Source organism: Vigna angularis, chromosome 6 (assembly GCF_016808095.1).
Source record: "Vigna angularis cultivar LongXiaoDou No.4 chromosome 6, ASM1680809v1, whole genome shotgun sequence".
Classification (NCBI taxonomy): Eukaryota; Viridiplantae; Streptophyta; class Magnoliopsida; order Fabales; family Fabaceae; genus Vigna; species Vigna angularis.
Window position 1 is genome coordinate 37,542,147 of NC_068975.1, and position 19,533 is coordinate 37,561,679.

The window sequence follows — 19,533 nt, forward strand, 5'->3', positions numbered from 1 at the left end:
AAATAGCTAGATAAATAAAATATGTAGTTCCATTATTTAATTATTTTTTAATATTTTTCATACTTCACAAAAGATAAATTAAAGATTTTATTTAAAGAATTATCTTATATTGTATCATTCTTTAGGTAGACAGTTAATCTTAATAAACAAATGTTTTGTTTATGAAAGAAAGGGCGCAAGAGAAAAAAAGGTGTAATTTGACTAAGGCATGGCCTTATCTTCTCCTTCCTTCTTTTCAACTCTGAACACCACATCTTCACTACCCCATTTCCATGCACCAAAGCTTTCTTCTTCTTCTCACTTCCCAATTACACCTTCCACTACCCATCTTCCTCTCTCACACAAATGGAGAGCAAAGGTTTCATTTTTCCCTTCTTTCTTGAAGAAACGGAAAGATGCCAAGATCATCAAGGAAGAACTCCTTCAGGCCATTGAACCGCTTGATCGAGGGGCTGATGCCACTCTCCAAGACCAGCAAGCAGTTGATCAGGTTAATTGCACGTCTTTCATGTCATGCTTTCTTCATTTCCTCAATTAAGCCTTGTCTAGAACAATGAAAGCTAATTTACTCTACGTTTTTTGTTTTGTTTAACCACTTAGTGTTGCTTACTTTGTTCATGAAACTCTACGTTAGTTTACTCTGTGAAATTCTAATTTTGATATATAATGGTGTGGGTTTTTTTGATTAGTTTTCTCTCAATAGAATTGTGGCCAGTTTTTTCAACTTCACTTGCATTTTTATTGTTGATTCGTGCAATTTTTGTCTAAATAGATTGCTAGCGAACTCGAGAAAGTTAGTCCAATAAAGGAGCCCCTAAAGTCTGACCTACTGGATGGAAAGTGGGAGCTTATATACACTACATCGCAGTCAATTTTGCAAACCAAGGTAAACAGTTTTTTTCCCTGGCTTAAATTCATGTTTATGGTTATATTCCTGTGATAAATCATCTAAATTGAGGCTAGTCAAGCAAAATAAAACTAAACATAACTACATAAAAAAATGAACTATTTTGGAAAAAAACTTATCTGAGCTGTTCTTGTAGTTTAGTTTTTTAAAGTTGAATTACTCCTCAACCAAACGGTTTTAAACTGAACCTCAGTTTAATTGAGTTGAACCCACTTTTATATTTCAATTCAATTCTACAACAATTTAGTTCAATTCATGCATTTACCGACTCCGATCTATATTATATACTATGATGCATATAATGTTTGCAAGCATATTGCAGGTTGTTTCCTTGTTTTCTGTGTTCACATGTTATTTTTGGAGCACAGAATCATGATTGCAGATCGCACTTTGAATTCTGTTCATAATGAGTTGTGATAAATTTACGTATACTATGTTGAATTTGATATTTGAGGATGGAAATCTAACAAGAGTAATAATTTAAGAGAATAAAGTTTTACCCTAGATATGATATAATCAACTCCTGTACGTTACATGCATTAAATGAAGTTCAAAAACCTTAATCTTTGATTTGGAGAGTTCATAATAATAGTATATCCTAAATGTTTTGTATTCATTGAATAAATATACATTTAGTTGTAGAAAAAATATACAACCACCTGAAAATTAGAGAGATTTTTTTTCTTTTTTTTTTTTGGTTTTGAATTCCCCCCAGCATGGAATTGTCTATTTAATACTGTTCAGTAGTTAAATTATCTATCTAATTGTTTTCTCTTTATAAAATATGATACAAACATATAATATTAACCAGTATTATACAAACATATAGCTCTATGCCTTCATTAACAATGGTACATGGATCTCCCACTTTGTCTATAGTTTAGATCATACAATTGTCAATATACATGATTACATTTATTCAGTCATTTACTAGCCATCTAGCATTAGTATCAAAACTAGCTTCTCTATGTTTGTTGAATTTGTACTTATACTGAAGGAAGTCCACAACACTGTTCTTATGTGATACTTGACCTATATTTTAACAAGCTTTCACTAAATTCCAAAATATCTATTTTACTTTTATTGTTCCCTTTCATTTTACAAGATTGGATAAATCTGTAATAGATTTAAAAAAGAAGAAGCAATTTCTCCCCCTTTCCATCTACCAATTTTTGCCACCTAACTTTTTCATTGATGCAATGATAGAGACCAAAGTTGTTGAGATCAGTTACAAATTATCAAGCAATCAATGTGGATACTCTAAGGGCCCAAAATATGGAATCTTGGCCATTCTTCAACCAGGTAAAACTTGTGAAATTGGGACAAGTTCTCACTCTTGATCCATTCTCACTTTGGCAATTGCTTGTGTAAACAAAAAGTCAATATTGTGTAGGTGACAGCGGATTTAACACCTCTAAATCCAAGGAAAGTGGCCGTAAAATTTGATACTTTCAAAATTGGAGGCATTGTGAGTATTCAGTTCAGAGTCTCAATAGTTATCATTGGAATTCTATTTTAGCTGACATTAGATTAAGAAGGAGGGAGTAAATTTTGCAAATTCTGTAAAGGTTTCTCTGCAAATTCCATTAGTCTAATAAGCTCCAACAAAGCCCATAGACATTATATTAGTCTCAGTGTTCTACCCCTTTAATTTGGAACTGGTGAAGTGCCCTAATGAATGAGTAATGTGTATGTATATTTCTGCCCTGTTGAAATAACATCTAGTCCATCACAATGTACAAATGCAGATACCTATTAAAGCTCCCGGAAGAGCTCGTGGGGAACTGGAAATAACATATTTGGATGAAGAACTGAGGTTAGTTACCGGCTATGTTACATGTAGAGAATGTTTTTGTTGGATCCATGCTTATTCTTTTAGGAGAAAAAGATGTTTTTATCTCCATTGTAACTGTTTTTTCCTGACAGCTGCTATAGATACCAAAAACTCATTCACATACTGTCATAATAATGTAACAGGGTATCAAGAGGCGATAAGGGAAACTTGTTCATCTTGAAAATGGTGGATCCATCTTATAGAGTTCCTGTATAATGGCATTGTCAGCATTGCAGTGCAACACTTGTGTTCAAACACTTTCTGTATAAAGAGATAAGAGCAAGTAGTATGAGTACAATCTAAAGCTCCAAATGAGTTCTACTCTTTCACCCCTTGAAATTTGTAATATTGTACTATATATGGGAAAATGTATGATTCAAAAGAAATGGTTAACTATGTTTATGGATTTAAAACCTCCAATAAAAAGGTTGAAGTAAAAAGGTTGGTCACCAAAATAAAAAAAAATCAACCATTAATATTTCTATACACATTTTTGTCTGCTATAGATCTTCTGACGATAGAAGATATGATTTCCTTCATACTAGCTAATTTCTTTTTCCATGCTAAGTTGATGTCTAATGGATTGATTTGAATACATATATGAATTTATCTATATACCAAACATTGACTGTTTATTTATTTATCAATGCTTTAACTGTAGCAGATCCAATATTTATTCATTATAATATCATTTGTTAACATTCTAAATTTTGCAAGAGAAAAAATGTTTGTATTCAATATTTAATAAACATATCTTAAACAAGATTTTCTTCTGAAGAGGAAAGAAATACATGTTTAATATTTATATTTAACATTTAATAATCACTGTGTTAAAATTTACTAGTATTATTTTTAAATATTCCCTTCCTTTCTTTTGATACATATAAAAGGAAATTCAGAAAGAATGATAAAATATATTTTGGAAAGAAAGTTCAAAAAAATATAGTAAAAAATTAAAATTATAAATACAGTCTGCATAATTGCATCATATACAAACGAAATTATTGTGTATCATATTTATTAGAATTATCAAGTATTTTTTTTTTGTAAATATACACATATTCTTATTCTTAGACGTATTAGTGTATTTATTATTATACCCTCCTCGCTCTTAGCACTGAATTTGTTTGAACGGTCAAAAAAATTTGAAATACCTCGAAAAAAGAAGCGGGATAATTTCCATTCCACCCTCCTTCTCCAATTCTTTAGCTTATAAGGCAAAACAACATTTTATGTTTCAATACATTTTCGAAATCTCTCTCTCCCCCTGAGACGTTCCGCATACCCAAAAGGTGACGATGCCCCCAAGATCGGATCTTCATTCTCTTTGAATTTCTCACTCCGTAAGCTGTCTCTTAGACCGCTTTTTTGTTTCAGTCTTGCTGAACTATAAAAAAGTTGTTAATTTTGAGTCTGATGTATTACTAGTTCTATACATACTCATACGAATGAGTTCTTTCAATCAATTTCTTAGATCTGGTATTAGTTTTCTGTCCGTAATTATGATATAATGTTTAAATCTCATCTATGTTCTCTCTATTATGATGTGCATTGCTTCAGAAATAGAATTTACATTATCCGTACACATAATTCTTACATAACCGGTGTTCAACTCTGTTGCTTGTAACAAGTTGGTTTTCGAGTCTTTGAAAAATTAAGATTTTTAGAGCTAGCACCGAGGATGTAAATGATAATTGAGATTAAAATAATTACGAGAGTCTTTAATTTTTCTTTATTCTTTGTTCATGTTGCTGTTTTGGAAAGATGTTTTTTTAATCTGTCCACCGACAATTATTTGTGTTTTTTACCCTCAGCTATGGATTCTCTCCCTGATGCCATTCTTCAATGCATCTTGTCACGTATTTGTAATGCTCGCGATGTGGCTTGTTGTAATTGTGTTTCTAAGCGATGGAAGGAGTCGATGCTTCACATCAGAACTCTGTACTTCCCTCGCAACTCGCTTGATAACACTTCGGCTGGTGAGAGTCCGGAAGAGGTTGTGAAAAGAATGGTATCAACAGTTGTGAAGCTAGACCATCTAATTGTATACAGCCCCTTCTCATCTTCTGGCCTTGCTTCATGGCTATCACTAGTTGGTCTATCTCTTTCACAGCTTGAGCTTCGATTGGACAACCTTGCTGACGAACAATCCTACCACGAAGGCCCTTCAAAATTGGATTGCATCGGTGCAGCAAGGAATTTAAAATGTCTCAAACTCTGGGGTGTCTTAATGTCACGTTCCCCGGAATGGGATGTTTTTGACAATCTTAGGACACTAGAAATGATTGGTGTAAGATTGGAGGAACCTGCATTGGTTGCGGTGCTTCAGTCATGCCCATATCTGAGAAGGTTTGTACTGCTTGGCTGTGAAGGGGTTAGATCAATCTCAATTGACCTTCCCTATTTGGAGCAGTGTAAACTGGATTTCTATGGTTTGGGAAACTGTTCACTGACACTAACCTCATCCAAAATTGTATCTCTTGAGGTACAAGGTTGCAGTTGGATTAGGGTTCCTGAATCCCAGCATTTGAAGAATCTTTCAATATCCAATAGTGCAGGTAGTTGAATTTTAAAGTCATTCTTATACATTCCTTTTCTTGGCCTTTTTTTTTTGTTTAGTAAGCCTAATATTCTCTCCTCTTTTCATTTTGATTGATTCCAGGGAGAGTTTACATGGTTGAGTTTGGAAACCTTCCAGCTTTGGAGTTCCTGTCTATGAGGGGGGTTCAGTGGTGCTGGGATGCAATATGCAAAATACTGAAATTGGCAAGTGAGGTGAAGCATCTTTTTATGAAGGTGGAATTCACTGGGAACTTCGAGGCTCTTCAACCCTTTCCCGAGGTTGATTTTGTTGATTTTTTCAACAGCCATCCCCACCTGCGCAAATTTGACATCCATGGAGCCATGTTTGCAGCACTTTGTCAGAGAAACAGTCTGAAACATGTAAATTTATAATGACATTTTTTATATTATTCATCTGACAAAGGTTGTTCTATGTAATCTAATCTAATGAAGATGGTTCATCTGCAGGTGGATCCGGGATTTTTAATTCCATGTTTGGAGGAGGTTGTGATCACAGTGAGATCACCACTAAATGCTGAACAAAAAATGAATACTCTTGAATCCATGTTGAAATACGGCAAAAATCTAAGGACCATGGTTATCAAGATTCTTCAGATGAAGAGCACTCATAACAGTGCTGATGATTTTTTTGATGAGATTTGCCGGTTTAGATACATGAACCACAAGATAGTTCGAATAGAATAAAGATTAGAAAATCTTTCTGCATTTTTAATGCAGGAAATTGCGTGCTGGTTTCCAATTTCACTTTTGAGGAGCTTATGATTTTGATTGTCTTTTGAAAATTGATAACCTCCCATTTTGGGGAGTGAATGCTTTACCAGTTTACCAGTTTGGGTACAAGATAATAATGCCGCTACCATATTTTCCTCTAAGATAAGCTAAATTTAAATTTGATGCAATTCATTTGATGTTATGGCTATGGTTGATTGGTATGATAATGCACCATTACATTTAGTGTTTGTGCATCATTACATTTAAGAGCCAACCCTTGACCAATGATCAATTCCTTATAAAGTTGACTACGCTCAACCAATGCTTTATAGGGCAACTTCTTTGTACAGTCTCTTAAATTTTATATTTCAAATTATATAATTAAAAATGTATTTTTTTAATTTCTATTTTAAAATATGTATGATACTATTTTTTCGAATTTCAAAAAGTGCAATCCGAAGAAAAAAAGTATTTCGTATTATACAATTCAAAACGTATTTTTTATTTTATATTCTAAATTGGGATTCTATATTTTAAAATACAAAAATTTTGTAGCAGTGCAGGTTATTTCAAATAATGGAGGTGAAGCAAGAAATGACCCAAATTAAGTTTTATTGGACCAACCCACAAATCAACCCATGACCCAGTTTTAATGTTACTTTTTTTGACTTCTTTTCTAAAATACACCACTTCAATTTTTTTTGTACTTGTTTTTTAATAAAAAAAAAGATATTTTCACACATACAAATTTTTTACATTCTTTTGCATTATTCTTTCTTATTTTGTACTCTTCTTTTTTAAATATAAAAATTTATTTCTTTATGATAATTTTATATTATGTCAAATGAATATAGGTTAGTCGATCATAGCAGCTAATTTTTCCAAAGAAAGTAATTAATAAATCATAGTATTATCTTATATAAAATTTTCAACAACTTCTAGAAAAAGTAAAGTCAAAATAATCCTTCCATGTTTTAGTTTTCTAACTAACCTATTTTTGTTAAGTTGAAATTAACTTTTACTCAGTTTCTAAAAGTTCTCGTCTCTAACATTTTCATAAACACGTACAAATCATAAAGCAATCATTTGAAGTTCAGAACCAAATGTTTACTTCAATTAAGAAGTTCTCATCAATCAGTAGTGCTTTCTACATTTGAAGTTCACAAATTAAATGTGATTTTACAAGTTAATTCAAACCAGACAAAGCAAATTTCTATGGACAAGGTGCAACAATTTCACTACTTGTGAAAGAAGCAAAGCTCATGAAAATGCCTTAGTTATAGAAAATTCCTTCTTTAAAATAAAATAAAAAAGCTTGGCAGCATCTAAATAAGCTTTTTCTTGTGGAAGTATCGCTTCAAATGCAACAACTGCAAACCTGAAACTGTGATGCAGACACCTAAGGACAAAAAGCTAAACCACACCACTCTCGCATTCGTTGATTCACTCAGGTTCCTCAACTCTGCTTCCCTGATTCAATTTCCCAAAACAGAACAAATATCATACATCAGAAATTCTCTGCAACACATTTTACTATGGAATTTATCAAACTTACCTTCCCCTCAGATGCATCAAATTCTCATGGATAGACTCCACCGATCCTTCTAGCCTTCTCAACTCAAGCTCTACTCCCTAGCCATCAATGTCAAATCAAATGTACATGAAAATTTGTCTAAAATTGATAAGAAGTGGACTTTGAATGCTAATTTAACCTCACAAAATCGGTTTATAAAATAAGGTTTGCACTTACGTTATGTTATGTTAAGAAGTGAACTTTAAGTCTAACTTAATTCTATAAAACTAGTTTCTAAGATGAGATTTACACTCGTTTATATGTAAATTAGCCTTGTCTCTGATTAAGTAGTGAATTTGATACTTCTAACGAAAATCATGTTAACTGATTTTAGATGAAATGGTTTACCTGAATCTTCTCTCTTTTAGCAACAGAATCCCAATCCTTAGCTTCAATTCCAGTTTTCCAATCAAGGTCCAAAATAATGTCTCCTCCTCGATCATTACGATCCACCCAGAAGCATGCAAGGTACAGTCCACTCTCTCGAGCTGTAAAAGCCAAATTACCCACCCGTGTGTTATCTAAGTGATGAAGGTCGTTTCCATATGGTGATGACACCTGAACAAAACACATTATATGACAAATGTCCTTCATCCAAACATGGCTAAAAAATCGTTCTAATTCATCCTTTCACATACCAAAAACATAGAAACAATATATCTGCACAATTTCTGTAAACAAGGTGTTCATGAATCTTTTTCTTATTTGAAACGCAGTTATTTATTTAGCGTAGACATCACAAGAAGAACACACGAGAAATGAAACTAGCAACACAGATACGATATAAAATCATTCATATGCATGCATGCATGCGTTCAGGTCAAAACAGTGGAAACAAGAATGAGTGTATGGAGAGGGCGGAAGAGAATTGAATTTGAAGGGCGACCCAGGAAAGAAAGAGGAAGAGGGTGTGCGAAAAACGTTACCTTGGAGGAAATGGTGCTGTTGGGGGTACCACCGACGAGAGCGTAATGGACCAAAACGACGACGTTGCTATGGATTTCTTCGGAAACGCACTTGGTGCCGCCGGTTGGTATCGTTATCCATAATGCGCGAGAGGTCGAGAAGAAGAAGCAGAAGAAGAAGACGAGTGGCAACAACATTGACATGATATTATCTCTGTGCTATGTATTCTTCATACACAAAAACACTGTTTGATCAAATTTTTGTAATTACAACGTGAAATTAATGTCAGCTTGTGATGGATCCAGTTTTGATTTGAAGAGCAAAGTTTCTTCTGATGTGACCAACAACGTAGTAACATGTAACATCTGTAACTGCCTCTCTTGCCTTGTCTCCTCTAGTTTCTGTTTTTTTATCTTCTTTTTTTAGCTATTCTCTTATCATCCATTATTATTCTTTCTTTGCTTCTTCCATTACGTCTGTTATCTCCTATTTCTCTTAGATCTAAACTTGTTTAATGTACTCTTTCAGTATTTTTCATTTAAACAGCTTTTATAAAAATATATATGTAATCGAATGATTGAAAAAATTCACGCTAATAGTGAATATTCTTTTATCGTTAGTTTTAACACTTAGGAAAATTATGAAAATTAATTGAACACTTATCTTTTTTATGTCTGTTAAGTATATTACTTTTTTTGAAAAATCGACAAATTTAATTTCTCATGTTAATCTTAAAGCTTATTCATCTTTAAAATGATTATCTTTGGTATTGTATAATGTACCAAAATTTTAAAAAAACATTCTCTAAATTTTAAATAACTAGAAATACTTTACTTACATTAAAATATAAGTAAAATATAAATGATTAACAGGTTATCTTTCTTGACTGTTTAGAATTCAAATCTTATTTTATATATATATAAATATATATATATATATATATATATATATATATATATATATATATATATATATATATATATATATATATATAAGGTTAACTGAGATTTTATTGTCAATCACTCTTAATTTAGTTTATTATAACAAAGGGCAAGTTGGGAAAAACATAATAAAATACTAAATTTTGGAAGGGAGAAAAAGTAGCTTGTAACTTCTCCCTATTGTCTGGTCTTAAATAAGAGTAGTGAAACCACTTTAATTATTCCCCAATTAATTTTAGTGTATTTTCTTCTTTCTCTTTCTAAGGTGGCCCTGTTGGCTGTAGGAAAAAAATATATAAATAAATATTTAGATTTTACGGTTCCAACTATACAGAACTTTAATATTTTATAAAACTAATACATTTTATCAAATTATTATTATTAACTTTGATTGTTTTAGAAAGTTAATTATTACATTTTATCAATTTATAATATTGTTCGATAATTATGGGAAACGTGTAATGATATATATGATATTTTTGGTACGAAAAAAATATATACCTTTTATTACCAAAAATAACTAATGAGCTACATCTTCAATTAATTATAAATTGTTAAGTACACCATGATCTGTAATTTTAGAAGTTTAAATGATAAAACTAGAAAGCCATTAATTAATTGCATAAAACAGATTAAATACCATATAAATTTGTTTTGAACAAATAATACACAAATGTTTCTTACTTTTTTATGTATATTTTCTATTATGAATTTATATCTCCGAGATTTATTAGAAATTTAAATACGAGTTTAAATCTTATATTCAGTAGATATAATTAATAATGTTAAGTGACATAAAAAGAAGACTAATATATTATTTTAAAGTTTTTGGTAGAAGGTAATCTTAATTTGTTATGTGTTTTGACTCACTATTGTTAAATCTTTTCTATGAATCCCTCACAAAAACTCCATTATAATTATCTATATATAGTTATCAAACTAATTACTCTCCATCTCTTAACAAAAATTAGGATTCGATAAAAGGATACAAGGACGATTGATGAGATGAAAATATGAAAATATTTGCAAACATGTAAAAACATCTTTTTTCAGAAATACAGGGTTATCATGGGACAATCTTATTACATATGTTTTATTCTGTTTTAGACATACATGAGAGAAACGTTAAATAAGGCATGAGAAATGGTTCACATATGCAGCAGCTTTGGAAAATGGCGGGAAACTCCATAACCAGAAGCTGAGTCTACAATGGCACTGTGCAAAACAATGGTCTCGAGGGTCAATCCAGGGCCAAACCCTAGCAAAACGCCCCATTCAAATCCTTCACCAGTTGTGCCTTTTCCTTCCGTCACAGACTTCCTTCTCATCTCATCAAGCACAAACAGCACACATGCACTCGACATGTTCCCATACTCACTCAAAACCTTTCTAGAAGCTTTCAGTTTGTTAGGGTTCAACCTAACTTTCTCCTCTATCTGGTTCAAGATTGCAGGACCACCAGGGTGCACCACCCAGAACAACGAGTTCCAATCACTCACCCCGATCACTGCCTTCAAGCTTTCTTCCAACATTTTCTCCACGTTGTCTCCGATTAACATCGGAACACTGATGGAATGTCAGTCCCATCTCGCGCAGGTGTATCTCCATGGCACCCTCCGAGTTCGGTAATATTGTCTGCGATGCCGACACAATGTGAAACAAGGGCCGTTCCGTGGATGTTTCTGGGTCGGATCCAACGATGGCAGATGAAGCACCGTCACCGAAGAGTGCCAGTCCCACCAACAACTCCACGTCGGTTTCGGAGGGTCCACGAAATCCGGCAACCGTGATCTCGGAACACACCACCAGAACACGTGCTCCAACGTTGTTCTCGGCTAGGTCTTTAGCTAGACGAAGTGCGGCGCCGCCGGCGTAGCAACCTTGGTGGTATAACATGAACCTTTTGGTGGATGGTTTGAGGCCCAAGAGCTTGAGAAGTTGGTAGTCAGCACCTGGCATGTCCATACCCGCGTAGGAGCAGAAGACGAGGTGAGTGATGTGGGACTTGTCTCTTCCCCATTCTTCGATGGCTTTGGACGCCGCCTTCTCCCCAAGCTTCGGAATTTCCTTGATTAGTATGTCCTGTCGTGCATCCAAGGATGCTCTGTAACTTGCGAACTCGGGGTTCTCATTCAAGATTTGTTCAGTGAGGTGTGTGTATCGTGTCTTCACCATGGACTTTTCACCTGTTTGCATGTCCAACACATTTGATTTCATATGGAAAGAGATGATATGATAAAGATGGTGGTGGTGGAAAGTTGAGCTTACATATGCGCTTGAACTTGGCCTTGAGTTGAGTCATGTGATCACTGTTGGTGATTCGGAAGTAATAATCGGGGAAGTCATCTTGGTGAATGCAGTTGGGTGGAGTTGCGGTGGCAATGGCTAGTATGGCGGCGGCTCCACCAGCTCTTTCTTTTTCTCGTACTTCCTTCAAGTATGCCATTTTGTTGGAGCCCAGAGATTGATCCATCACCTAAAACCAAACACAAGAAACAAAGATAGTTATTTTGTAAGATATCTGCACTTAGAGAGCAAGTTATATGTCTATTTATAGACTCCTACTTTCCTGTATTCATAAATTATAACAAATTCCATATTAGATATACTAAAACTTTGTAATTTCATTTCATTTCAAAAAATTTAAATAATTCTGTTTTATTAATTGTCTCACTTAAATATAATAATGCATTGCACATAAAAAAAAATACATAAGTGTTTTAGGTATGAGGTGAAGTTACTTTAATATTTGTACAATTTCTTCTTCTAAGATGGTACCTAAATCAAGTATTCGTCTTTATTCCACCGTCCGGAGGGGTATCTGTCAAAGGTTCTCTTATGCTAAAATCGTTAAAATATTTGTACAGTAATTCAATACAATAGTAATAAATGCACAGTAAACGTGATCACCTACCATGGACTTGAGATTAGTGAAATCTTAATCCCGATCCAATCTTAGTCCAATACCTCTAATTACTATTTATCTTAATTCTTGTAAGAAAACCTGTATATTAACTAATACCAGACGTCTCTATTCCTGGTCGTTCGGTCTTGCATATTGATTCTGCCACATTCATTCGCTACGTAGTTGCTTTCTTTTATAGGAACGTCCGATTTGCTTGGTGAGATGTCATGTATGACTGTTTGGACCATACAATAAACATAGATAAAACTAAAAATAAACACCGAGATGATGAACTTTTTTATATTTTCTTAATAGAGAAGATAAAACATAATTCGTTTATAAAAGATATTTAACCTTACTATAACCTAAAACTTTAAATAAATTATTTTAGGGCTCTTTCTCTTTATATTATTTACCGATCTCGCTTATTTTCAAAATTATTAATTTTATACTTGAATTTTTCACTTTAAACAATCAATAATTTTTTTTGAAACATATAATTTTGAAAATAACAAATAAATAAAGAAATATCACAATTATAAAATAATAGAAAACGTATGGACCTAATTTTTTGGATACCCTAATAAACAAACCATAAAGAATGTAGTAAATGACATTGTTCCCCTAAACTCTATAAACTGGACCATCCACAAGGCAAATTGCACCATTTTTTATTGTCAACGGCTTCAATTAAATCCATGAAAGACAAATCAAAATTAGAGTTATGGCAATTTCTATAATTAAAAGCTTTTGTACAATTATTTATCTCATATATATATATATATATATATATATATATATATATATATATATATATATATGATCAACCCAACTTAAAATCAAACAGCAAAAGAATAACCAATAAGTTATAACAGATAATAATTATCTTGTAAACTTGTAATTAAGTTTCTTTTAATTTTTTTTAATGCACGAATGGTACAGTTGACTCTTAAAGTAATATCCTTTTGTTTTTTTATGATTTATTGATCTGTGCTTATGGTTTTTATATTTATGTGATTTTAGTATCTCGCTTTAAAAACAAACTGTCAATTTCAAAATTTATTGTATTTTAATTTAACAGAATCCTATATTTAATATAATATTTAAGGTGTGTAAAAAAATAATTATACATATCTTAGATTAACATTACAAAAACTTTTAAACAAAAGAACTAAAATTTCAATGAAAAAAATAAAATAAAAGTTTTAAATAAGCTTAATTAAGCTTTAAATAATTTATAAATTTTAGTGTTTTTAATTAAAGTTTTATTAAAAGAATTGTTGATCAAAATATTTTTTATATACGTGATTGCTGTTTTTATTTTTTCAACTTTAACTTATTAATTAACTCTTATTATTTTCAGTTTTGTTTTTTAAATTAACTCATATAGAGATATCACTGTCTTAACACAGATTTTATTAAAAAAAATCAAAAAAAAAAAATAGAAATCACACAATCTATTATAAAATATATCAGACATATAAACAAAAAATTCCTATTATAATAAATCTCTTAAGTTAATTTTGTTATTGAACTTAGTTTTCTACTTATATTACATTTGTTACTAGATAAAAAAGAAGAAGAATGAATTGATAAGTAAGTTAAAAAAAAGGAAACAACAAATTACACAATTCTATTAATAATAAAATTGAAATAATTGAATACTTAAACAAAAACAAAAAAATATTTTAACACAGATTAATATAAACTTTTTAATAAACAAAATCAATTTATAAATATTTAAAAATTTATTAAAACTTGTCATCCATATATATCTATATATCTATACCTCTATGTATATAAAGAGAATTTTTCTATTTGGTATCCACATTTGTTTTTCTATATATATTTTCTATTTTTTAGCAGTTTTCATAACTCATTAGAACAACCATACACCCCACGAAACAAAATTATTTATTAGATTTAATTTTATTGATAAAAATTACTATTCAGTTATGATATTTAAAATTTATAATATTTATAATATTCAATTATAGATTTTATAATTTTATATATAATAATATTAAGATTGTAGATTTCGATTTAAAAAATATTTAAAGAGTTTAGTATATATTACAAATTATTACTTTTTCTTAAACAATAGTGATGCAAATGTGTATATTAAATTGAATGTTTTTTATATGTAGGTATTATTATTATTATTTTTATTTGTAAAACTATAAATGGATATTCATGTAATACACACACAAAAAATGTTTATATGTGTACATAAAAAACCATATTAGTAGAATTAATAACTAAATAATTTTTTCTTAAATTCATTTTACTGTTTTAATTAATTTTATTTTAAGAATATGCTTTATGGATGATAATAAGAAAAAATAGAGATATTTTCCAATACAATTCAATGATTAAAAGAAAGTAAATGACAATTTAATATGAAGTTAATTAACATACCTGTAAATAATGTTGAATTTCAAAATATTTTAAGTCTTTGTTAAAGATAATTAAGTTCATTAAATTTGGTTAGACTATGTAGCTATCATAAAGATTTGGATTTGAAATAAATTTGAGAGAATGAGGAGAAAAATAGGTGAATGTGGGTTATTTGGATTAGAAAATAGATGGTTAAAAATGAAAATATTTGACATGAAAGTTTATGAAAATTAGTGAATGATATATGTTTGATATATTAAAAAATGTTTTAATTAATTATTATTATTTATATTATTATTATTATTATTATTATAATATAGTATTATTATTATTTATTATAAATATTCTTATTTTAATAATAATTTATATTTTATTATTTTTATTATATTATTACAAAAATATAATAAAAATAATTATATAAAATTAATATATAGATATAAGTAAGTATAATAAAATATGTATATTTATTCTATATTATACTCTCACAAATCTTCACACCAATGTGAAGAAAGTTTTCAAACATATTTTGTCAAATTTTTTTTGTGATATCTTATGTGAATTTTCCAGCTTTCTTCACAAATTCATCATTGTTTAGATTCCGTTCTCAATATCTACTCTCTTTATCTGCTCATATATATATTTTTAAATAGTTAACAAATGAAATAAAATTGTTAGAAAAAACATATAAAAGTAATAGAATAAAATAAAATAAAATCGTAAGATAAAATATATAAAAGTAATTATTGAATAATCTCATTTATGAAGTATCTTAGATATTAACAACATTTTTCATCTTCCACTCCATTAATAATGTTGATGGTGAACAAATGTAATTTTTATGACGGGTTTGATTTAATTTCCATGTTTTGTATTTTTATTTTATTTTTTATTAATTTTTCATTCAATGATAAATAATTAATAATTTTAGATGTTACTATAACTGAGATGGCAAAATTTTATAATAATATCTACCTTGTTTAAAATATAATTAATTATGTTTCATATTATTTTTTTACAAATCAAGTGGAAAAGTTAGAGATAAACTTTCATCTTATTTTGTTGAGTTTTACAATTATGTTTTTTCAACTTTTTTTTTATATTTATTTTTCTTTTCCTTCAATTGGTGGAAACATATTATTAAAGTCAAATATATATATGTAAGAGTAGTCACACAAAAAAAATTATTGTTATAATTATTATATAAACAAAACTTGACACAGTTAAAAAACAATTCCGTTATCATTTTTTATCCTATTTTTTATATACTAAGTGTAGTTTTTATTTATTTATTTTTTCAATTACAGAGTAACACGTCTAATAAAAATCACACTTTTAAAAATAAAATGACAAAAGAAATGTATAAAAACAGTCATCAAAGTTTATTATTTTTATTAATTGTTGTACATTGATCCATAAATAAGCATATATATATATATATATATATATATATATATATATATATATATATATATATATATATATATATATATATATATATATATATATATATATATATATATATATATATATATAACAACATTATGTCAATTATTTAAAATTGAACACAAGCAATAATATTTTTCAATCACATTTACATATATAATAAAATTTACTACAGTATATAAACAATTACACTATTTTTTTCTTAAATTTATTTTATAATTTTAATTTTAATATTTTAGAATATACTTACATGCATCAATCAATTATCAAAAAGTTAGAAATAGGATTCCATCTCCAAATAGATAATTTTTAGAGTCCTTAACTATTTCCACCTTTTTTGCTTGAAAATTAGTTGTACCAAACCAACATTAAGATTTTGAGAAACTGACACATGAAGCTGCGGTGCTTTGAAAAAGAAGGAAACAATAGTATACCAAATAGCATTGATTATTTCAGACCATTTTTTCATAATCATAATCAACACTTAGATGAACTTTTAATGCATTGTTCCAGGGTAAGAATAAAAAAAAAGTAAAAAATCAAATTCATACTGAGAAGAAAAATAATAATTTAACACATATAAATTTTTTATATTTAATTAACACTATCATCTTTTACTTTTTTACTTTCTTTTAAAAAATATATATAACTTTTTTTATAATTATTTTATTTGTATATTATCTATCAAATAATGTAAAATAAACCCTATTATTATAATATAAAAAAAGGATCTGTCAAAATTTCAAAGCAATGGTTCACCATCCCTCTATGATTGATACTTTTGATTCTCGTCTCAGTAGATCTCCAAACTTTTGCCAATAATACAAAAGAAAGGAAGAAACTTAACGGATAGATTCCAAGTCCTTTTCATGTAACATTTTCTTTTATCACCATGAATTCTTCAAAAAAGGTTACTTAATTTTTTTAAGGGATTTGCTAATATGTATACATCTTTTTAGTTAGTATATTGTATCGAGTTCTAATAGATAAAAATACTCTAATATATTATAAATTTTAAGTATGAATTTTAAGTCTGAAAGTTAAAAGTATTTTAATAACTTTTATTTTCAAAACTAAAAAAAAAGTTAAACAAGTGTTTTTTATTTTTTCAATCGGAACTAACATAAAAATGATAAAAAAAATATTAAAATAAAAAAAAATGAAAAAGAAAGAATCGAAAAAACTGAGAAAAATAATCATGATTTGAGTTTTTTTTTTAAATAAAAATTATTAAAATATCCTTAATCTTAAAACTTAGAATCCATTTTAGGATATTTTTTTTACTCCGATATACGTCCCAACTGAAAAATCGAAGCAAATGTTTTTCCTGTTTACGGGTATCAATGTGGAAAATTCAAATATAGGATAAGCACCTCACCGACCCGATCCATGTGAAAATTTCTGACCCGATCCATATAGAAGATAGCCATGATTTTGTAAGATATTGCTCCATCCACTTTTTTCTTACTCTAAACACACTGACACAGTTAGATCTGCTTCCTCTATCCATCCATGGAAGCTTTACTTTCCCAATTCACCTTCCTCTCAGAGCAGGCCCTTCAAGACAAGAACTTTGACCCTTCCACAATTGAAGATCTGATGAAGCTGTTCGAGATTGAATCCTACAAGGCATGGGCAGCTGCTGAACTGGAGCAAGACAGAGAGGTGGAGGAAGCAGAAGCTGGCATGCAAGAAGCTGAAGAGTACCTTGACTCGGTCATGGAGACTGCCATGGATGAGTTCAGACGCTTCGAAGAAGAGCTTGAGAGGATGGCAAAAGATGAAATGGAAAACCTTGTTCAAACTGCTGAAAGAGCCAGAAAAATGGGAAACTTGATGGAAAAAGGTGCCTCTGTTGCTTCCAAGAAGTATATTGAGGCTGCTCTCAATTCAGCCACTGCTTCCATGAAATCAGCTTGGAAAGGTCTCTCTTCTGGAAAGGTTCATCCTTCTTAATATATCTCCAATTTCCCATACCCCTTTTCTTCATTATATATGTATTATTCACTTCAGGTTAAACCTGTCATTAAATATATTTCATACCCCTTTTATTCTTTCTTGTTATTTCTACATTGCTGCTTTGGAAAAATAGAAACTTTATTATATCAGAATTGTACCAATTGAGATGCTGAAGAACATTCAGCCAAAACTGTAAGCAGAAAACATATTCACTGTTGTTTATAAGGCCAAAGGCCAAATCCATGGTTTGATTTGAGTGTATCTATCTGTATATGCAACTAACAATACAAGGCTCATGATTCAAGCAGCTTAATTAATTTAGAGTGGCTATATTGCTTCTCTGATTCATTTTCTGGGCTAATTTAGAGGAAAAATATTTTCTTCTGGGGTTTTCCTGCAGATTAAATTGCTGTTTTCCTTCCAGATTTAAATGGTCTTCTATGCATGAAGATGAATCTTGTTTGTTTTCAGATTTTACAAATGTGTAGTTGCATAGCCATACTCAAGTTCAACCTATTTCTCAATGAAATCTTGAATTCAAACAACTTCATTTAGTGTGTACATAGATGTTAAACTTTGTCATTTGGCTAAAGAACTGAGTAGTAACAAGCTGTTTACCACGTCTTTTTGGGATCTTCATCTTGGATTGGCACAATGAAGAAAATGGGTATCCAGCTGATGATTAATATTTTATTATACAGTGGATGTTTTCTGAGTTCTGACAATGAAGATTGGAGTTACTCTGCACATACTCAGTTTTCTTATGCAATACATGCATGCACCTGATCCTGGATATTCATGTCCATATTCTTATTTTAAGAATCTAATATCCCTCTCAAGGGATTTATTTTTTTTGAGTTGGGAAGTCCTTGATACACTTTAATGCCAAAACTGGGTTTTTAATATATATTTGATTAAAAATAAATTAAATTTATATGATTAGAAACTTAATTAATTTTTATTTTTATTTTAACTATTACAATATTTATCTTTTTAACTATAAAAGGTTGAAGAAATTCATGCATAATTAAATTTATCTTAACTCCAACCAAAGTTGGTAATGTAGGGTGGATTACTTTGCATAACCAAAAATAAAAAAATCTATTATATTTTAAGTTTTAAGTAAGTTAGGTTTACTTTATTTTTTTTTATAATAGGAACAATGATGTTGTAAAAGTACAATGATGTTAGGGAATGTATTTCAAAGCTACATGCAATGTTAGTGAAATAAAAGAACAATGTTGTAAAAGTCAAAACAAGATGATGGTTAATTACTATATTGTTTTAGTAGATTAGACAATAATTTTTTTTTTATGTTTTTTTTCATGAAATATTTAGTTTTGATGTTTGATTATAGTTGTTATTCTTATATTT

At 29.7% G+C, this 19,533-nt stretch overlaps 4 protein-coding genes and 1 pseudogene across 6 annotated transcripts; 3 read left to right on the plus strand and 2 right to left on the minus strand.

The window, feature by feature from the left end:
- Positions 1–154: 154 nt before the first annotated feature.
- Positions 155–3,229, plus strand: LOC108342239 (probable plastid-lipid-associated protein 4, chloroplastic). 2 transcript variants are annotated; one of them, XM_017579982.2, is made up of 6 exons: positions 157–490; positions 773–886; positions 2,114–2,209; positions 2,301–2,375; positions 2,656–2,723; positions 2,885–3,229. In XM_017579982.2, the coding sequence occupies exons 1-6, from the start codon at positions 209–211 to the stop codon at positions 2,955–2,957; spliced, it is 708 nt and encodes a 235-aa protein (XP_017435471.1). In that variant the 5' UTR covers positions 157–208; the 3' UTR covers positions 2,958–3,229. The 2 variants fall into 2 exon arrangements, with proteins under 2 accessions (XP_052735708.1, XP_017435471.1); XM_052879748.1 differs by lacking the exon at positions 2,301–2,375 and having other exon boundaries at positions 155–490.
- A 724-nt stretch (positions 3,230–3,953) lies between these two features.
- LOC108342193 (F-box protein At1g10780) lies at positions 3,954–6,141 on the plus strand. Of its 2 annotated transcripts, none has more exons than XM_017579914.2 (4): positions 3,954–4,084; positions 4,556–5,299; positions 5,404–5,684; positions 5,772–6,141. In XM_017579914.2, the coding sequence occupies exons 2-4, from the start codon at positions 4,558–4,560 to the stop codon at positions 6,006–6,008; spliced, it is 1,260 nt and encodes a 419-aa protein (XP_017435403.1). In that variant the 5' UTR covers positions 3,954–4,084; positions 4,556–4,557; the 3' UTR covers positions 6,009–6,141. The 2 variants fall into 2 exon arrangements, with proteins under 2 accessions (XP_017435403.1, XP_017435404.1); XM_017579915.2 differs by having other exon boundaries at positions 3,977–4,033.
- A 1,219-nt stretch (positions 6,142–7,360) lies between these two features.
- LOC108341738 (transmembrane emp24 domain-containing protein p24delta5) lies at positions 7,361–8,717 on the minus strand. Its single transcript, XM_017579380.1, has 4 exons — positions 8,535–8,717; positions 7,957–8,166; positions 7,591–7,667; positions 7,361–7,505 (listed from the first exon to the last, which is right to left on the minus strand). Exons 1-4 carry the CDS (start codon positions 8,715–8,717, stop codon positions 7,361–7,363), a joined length of 615 nt encoding a protein of 204 aa, XP_017434869.1.
- A 1,800-nt stretch (positions 8,718–10,517) lies between these two features.
- On the minus strand, positions 10,518–11,954 carry LOC108341739 (chalcone synthase-like; annotated as a pseudogene).
- A 5,686-nt stretch (positions 11,955–17,640) lies between these two features.
- Positions 17,641–18,420, plus strand: LOC108343082 (uncharacterized). The gene has a single exon (XM_017581134.2). The coding sequence runs from the start codon at positions 17,713–17,715 to the stop codon at positions 18,154–18,156; it is 444 nt and encodes a 147-aa protein (XP_017436623.1). The 5' UTR covers positions 17,641–17,712; the 3' UTR covers positions 18,157–18,420.
- Positions 18,421–19,533: the final 1,113 nt, after the last annotated feature.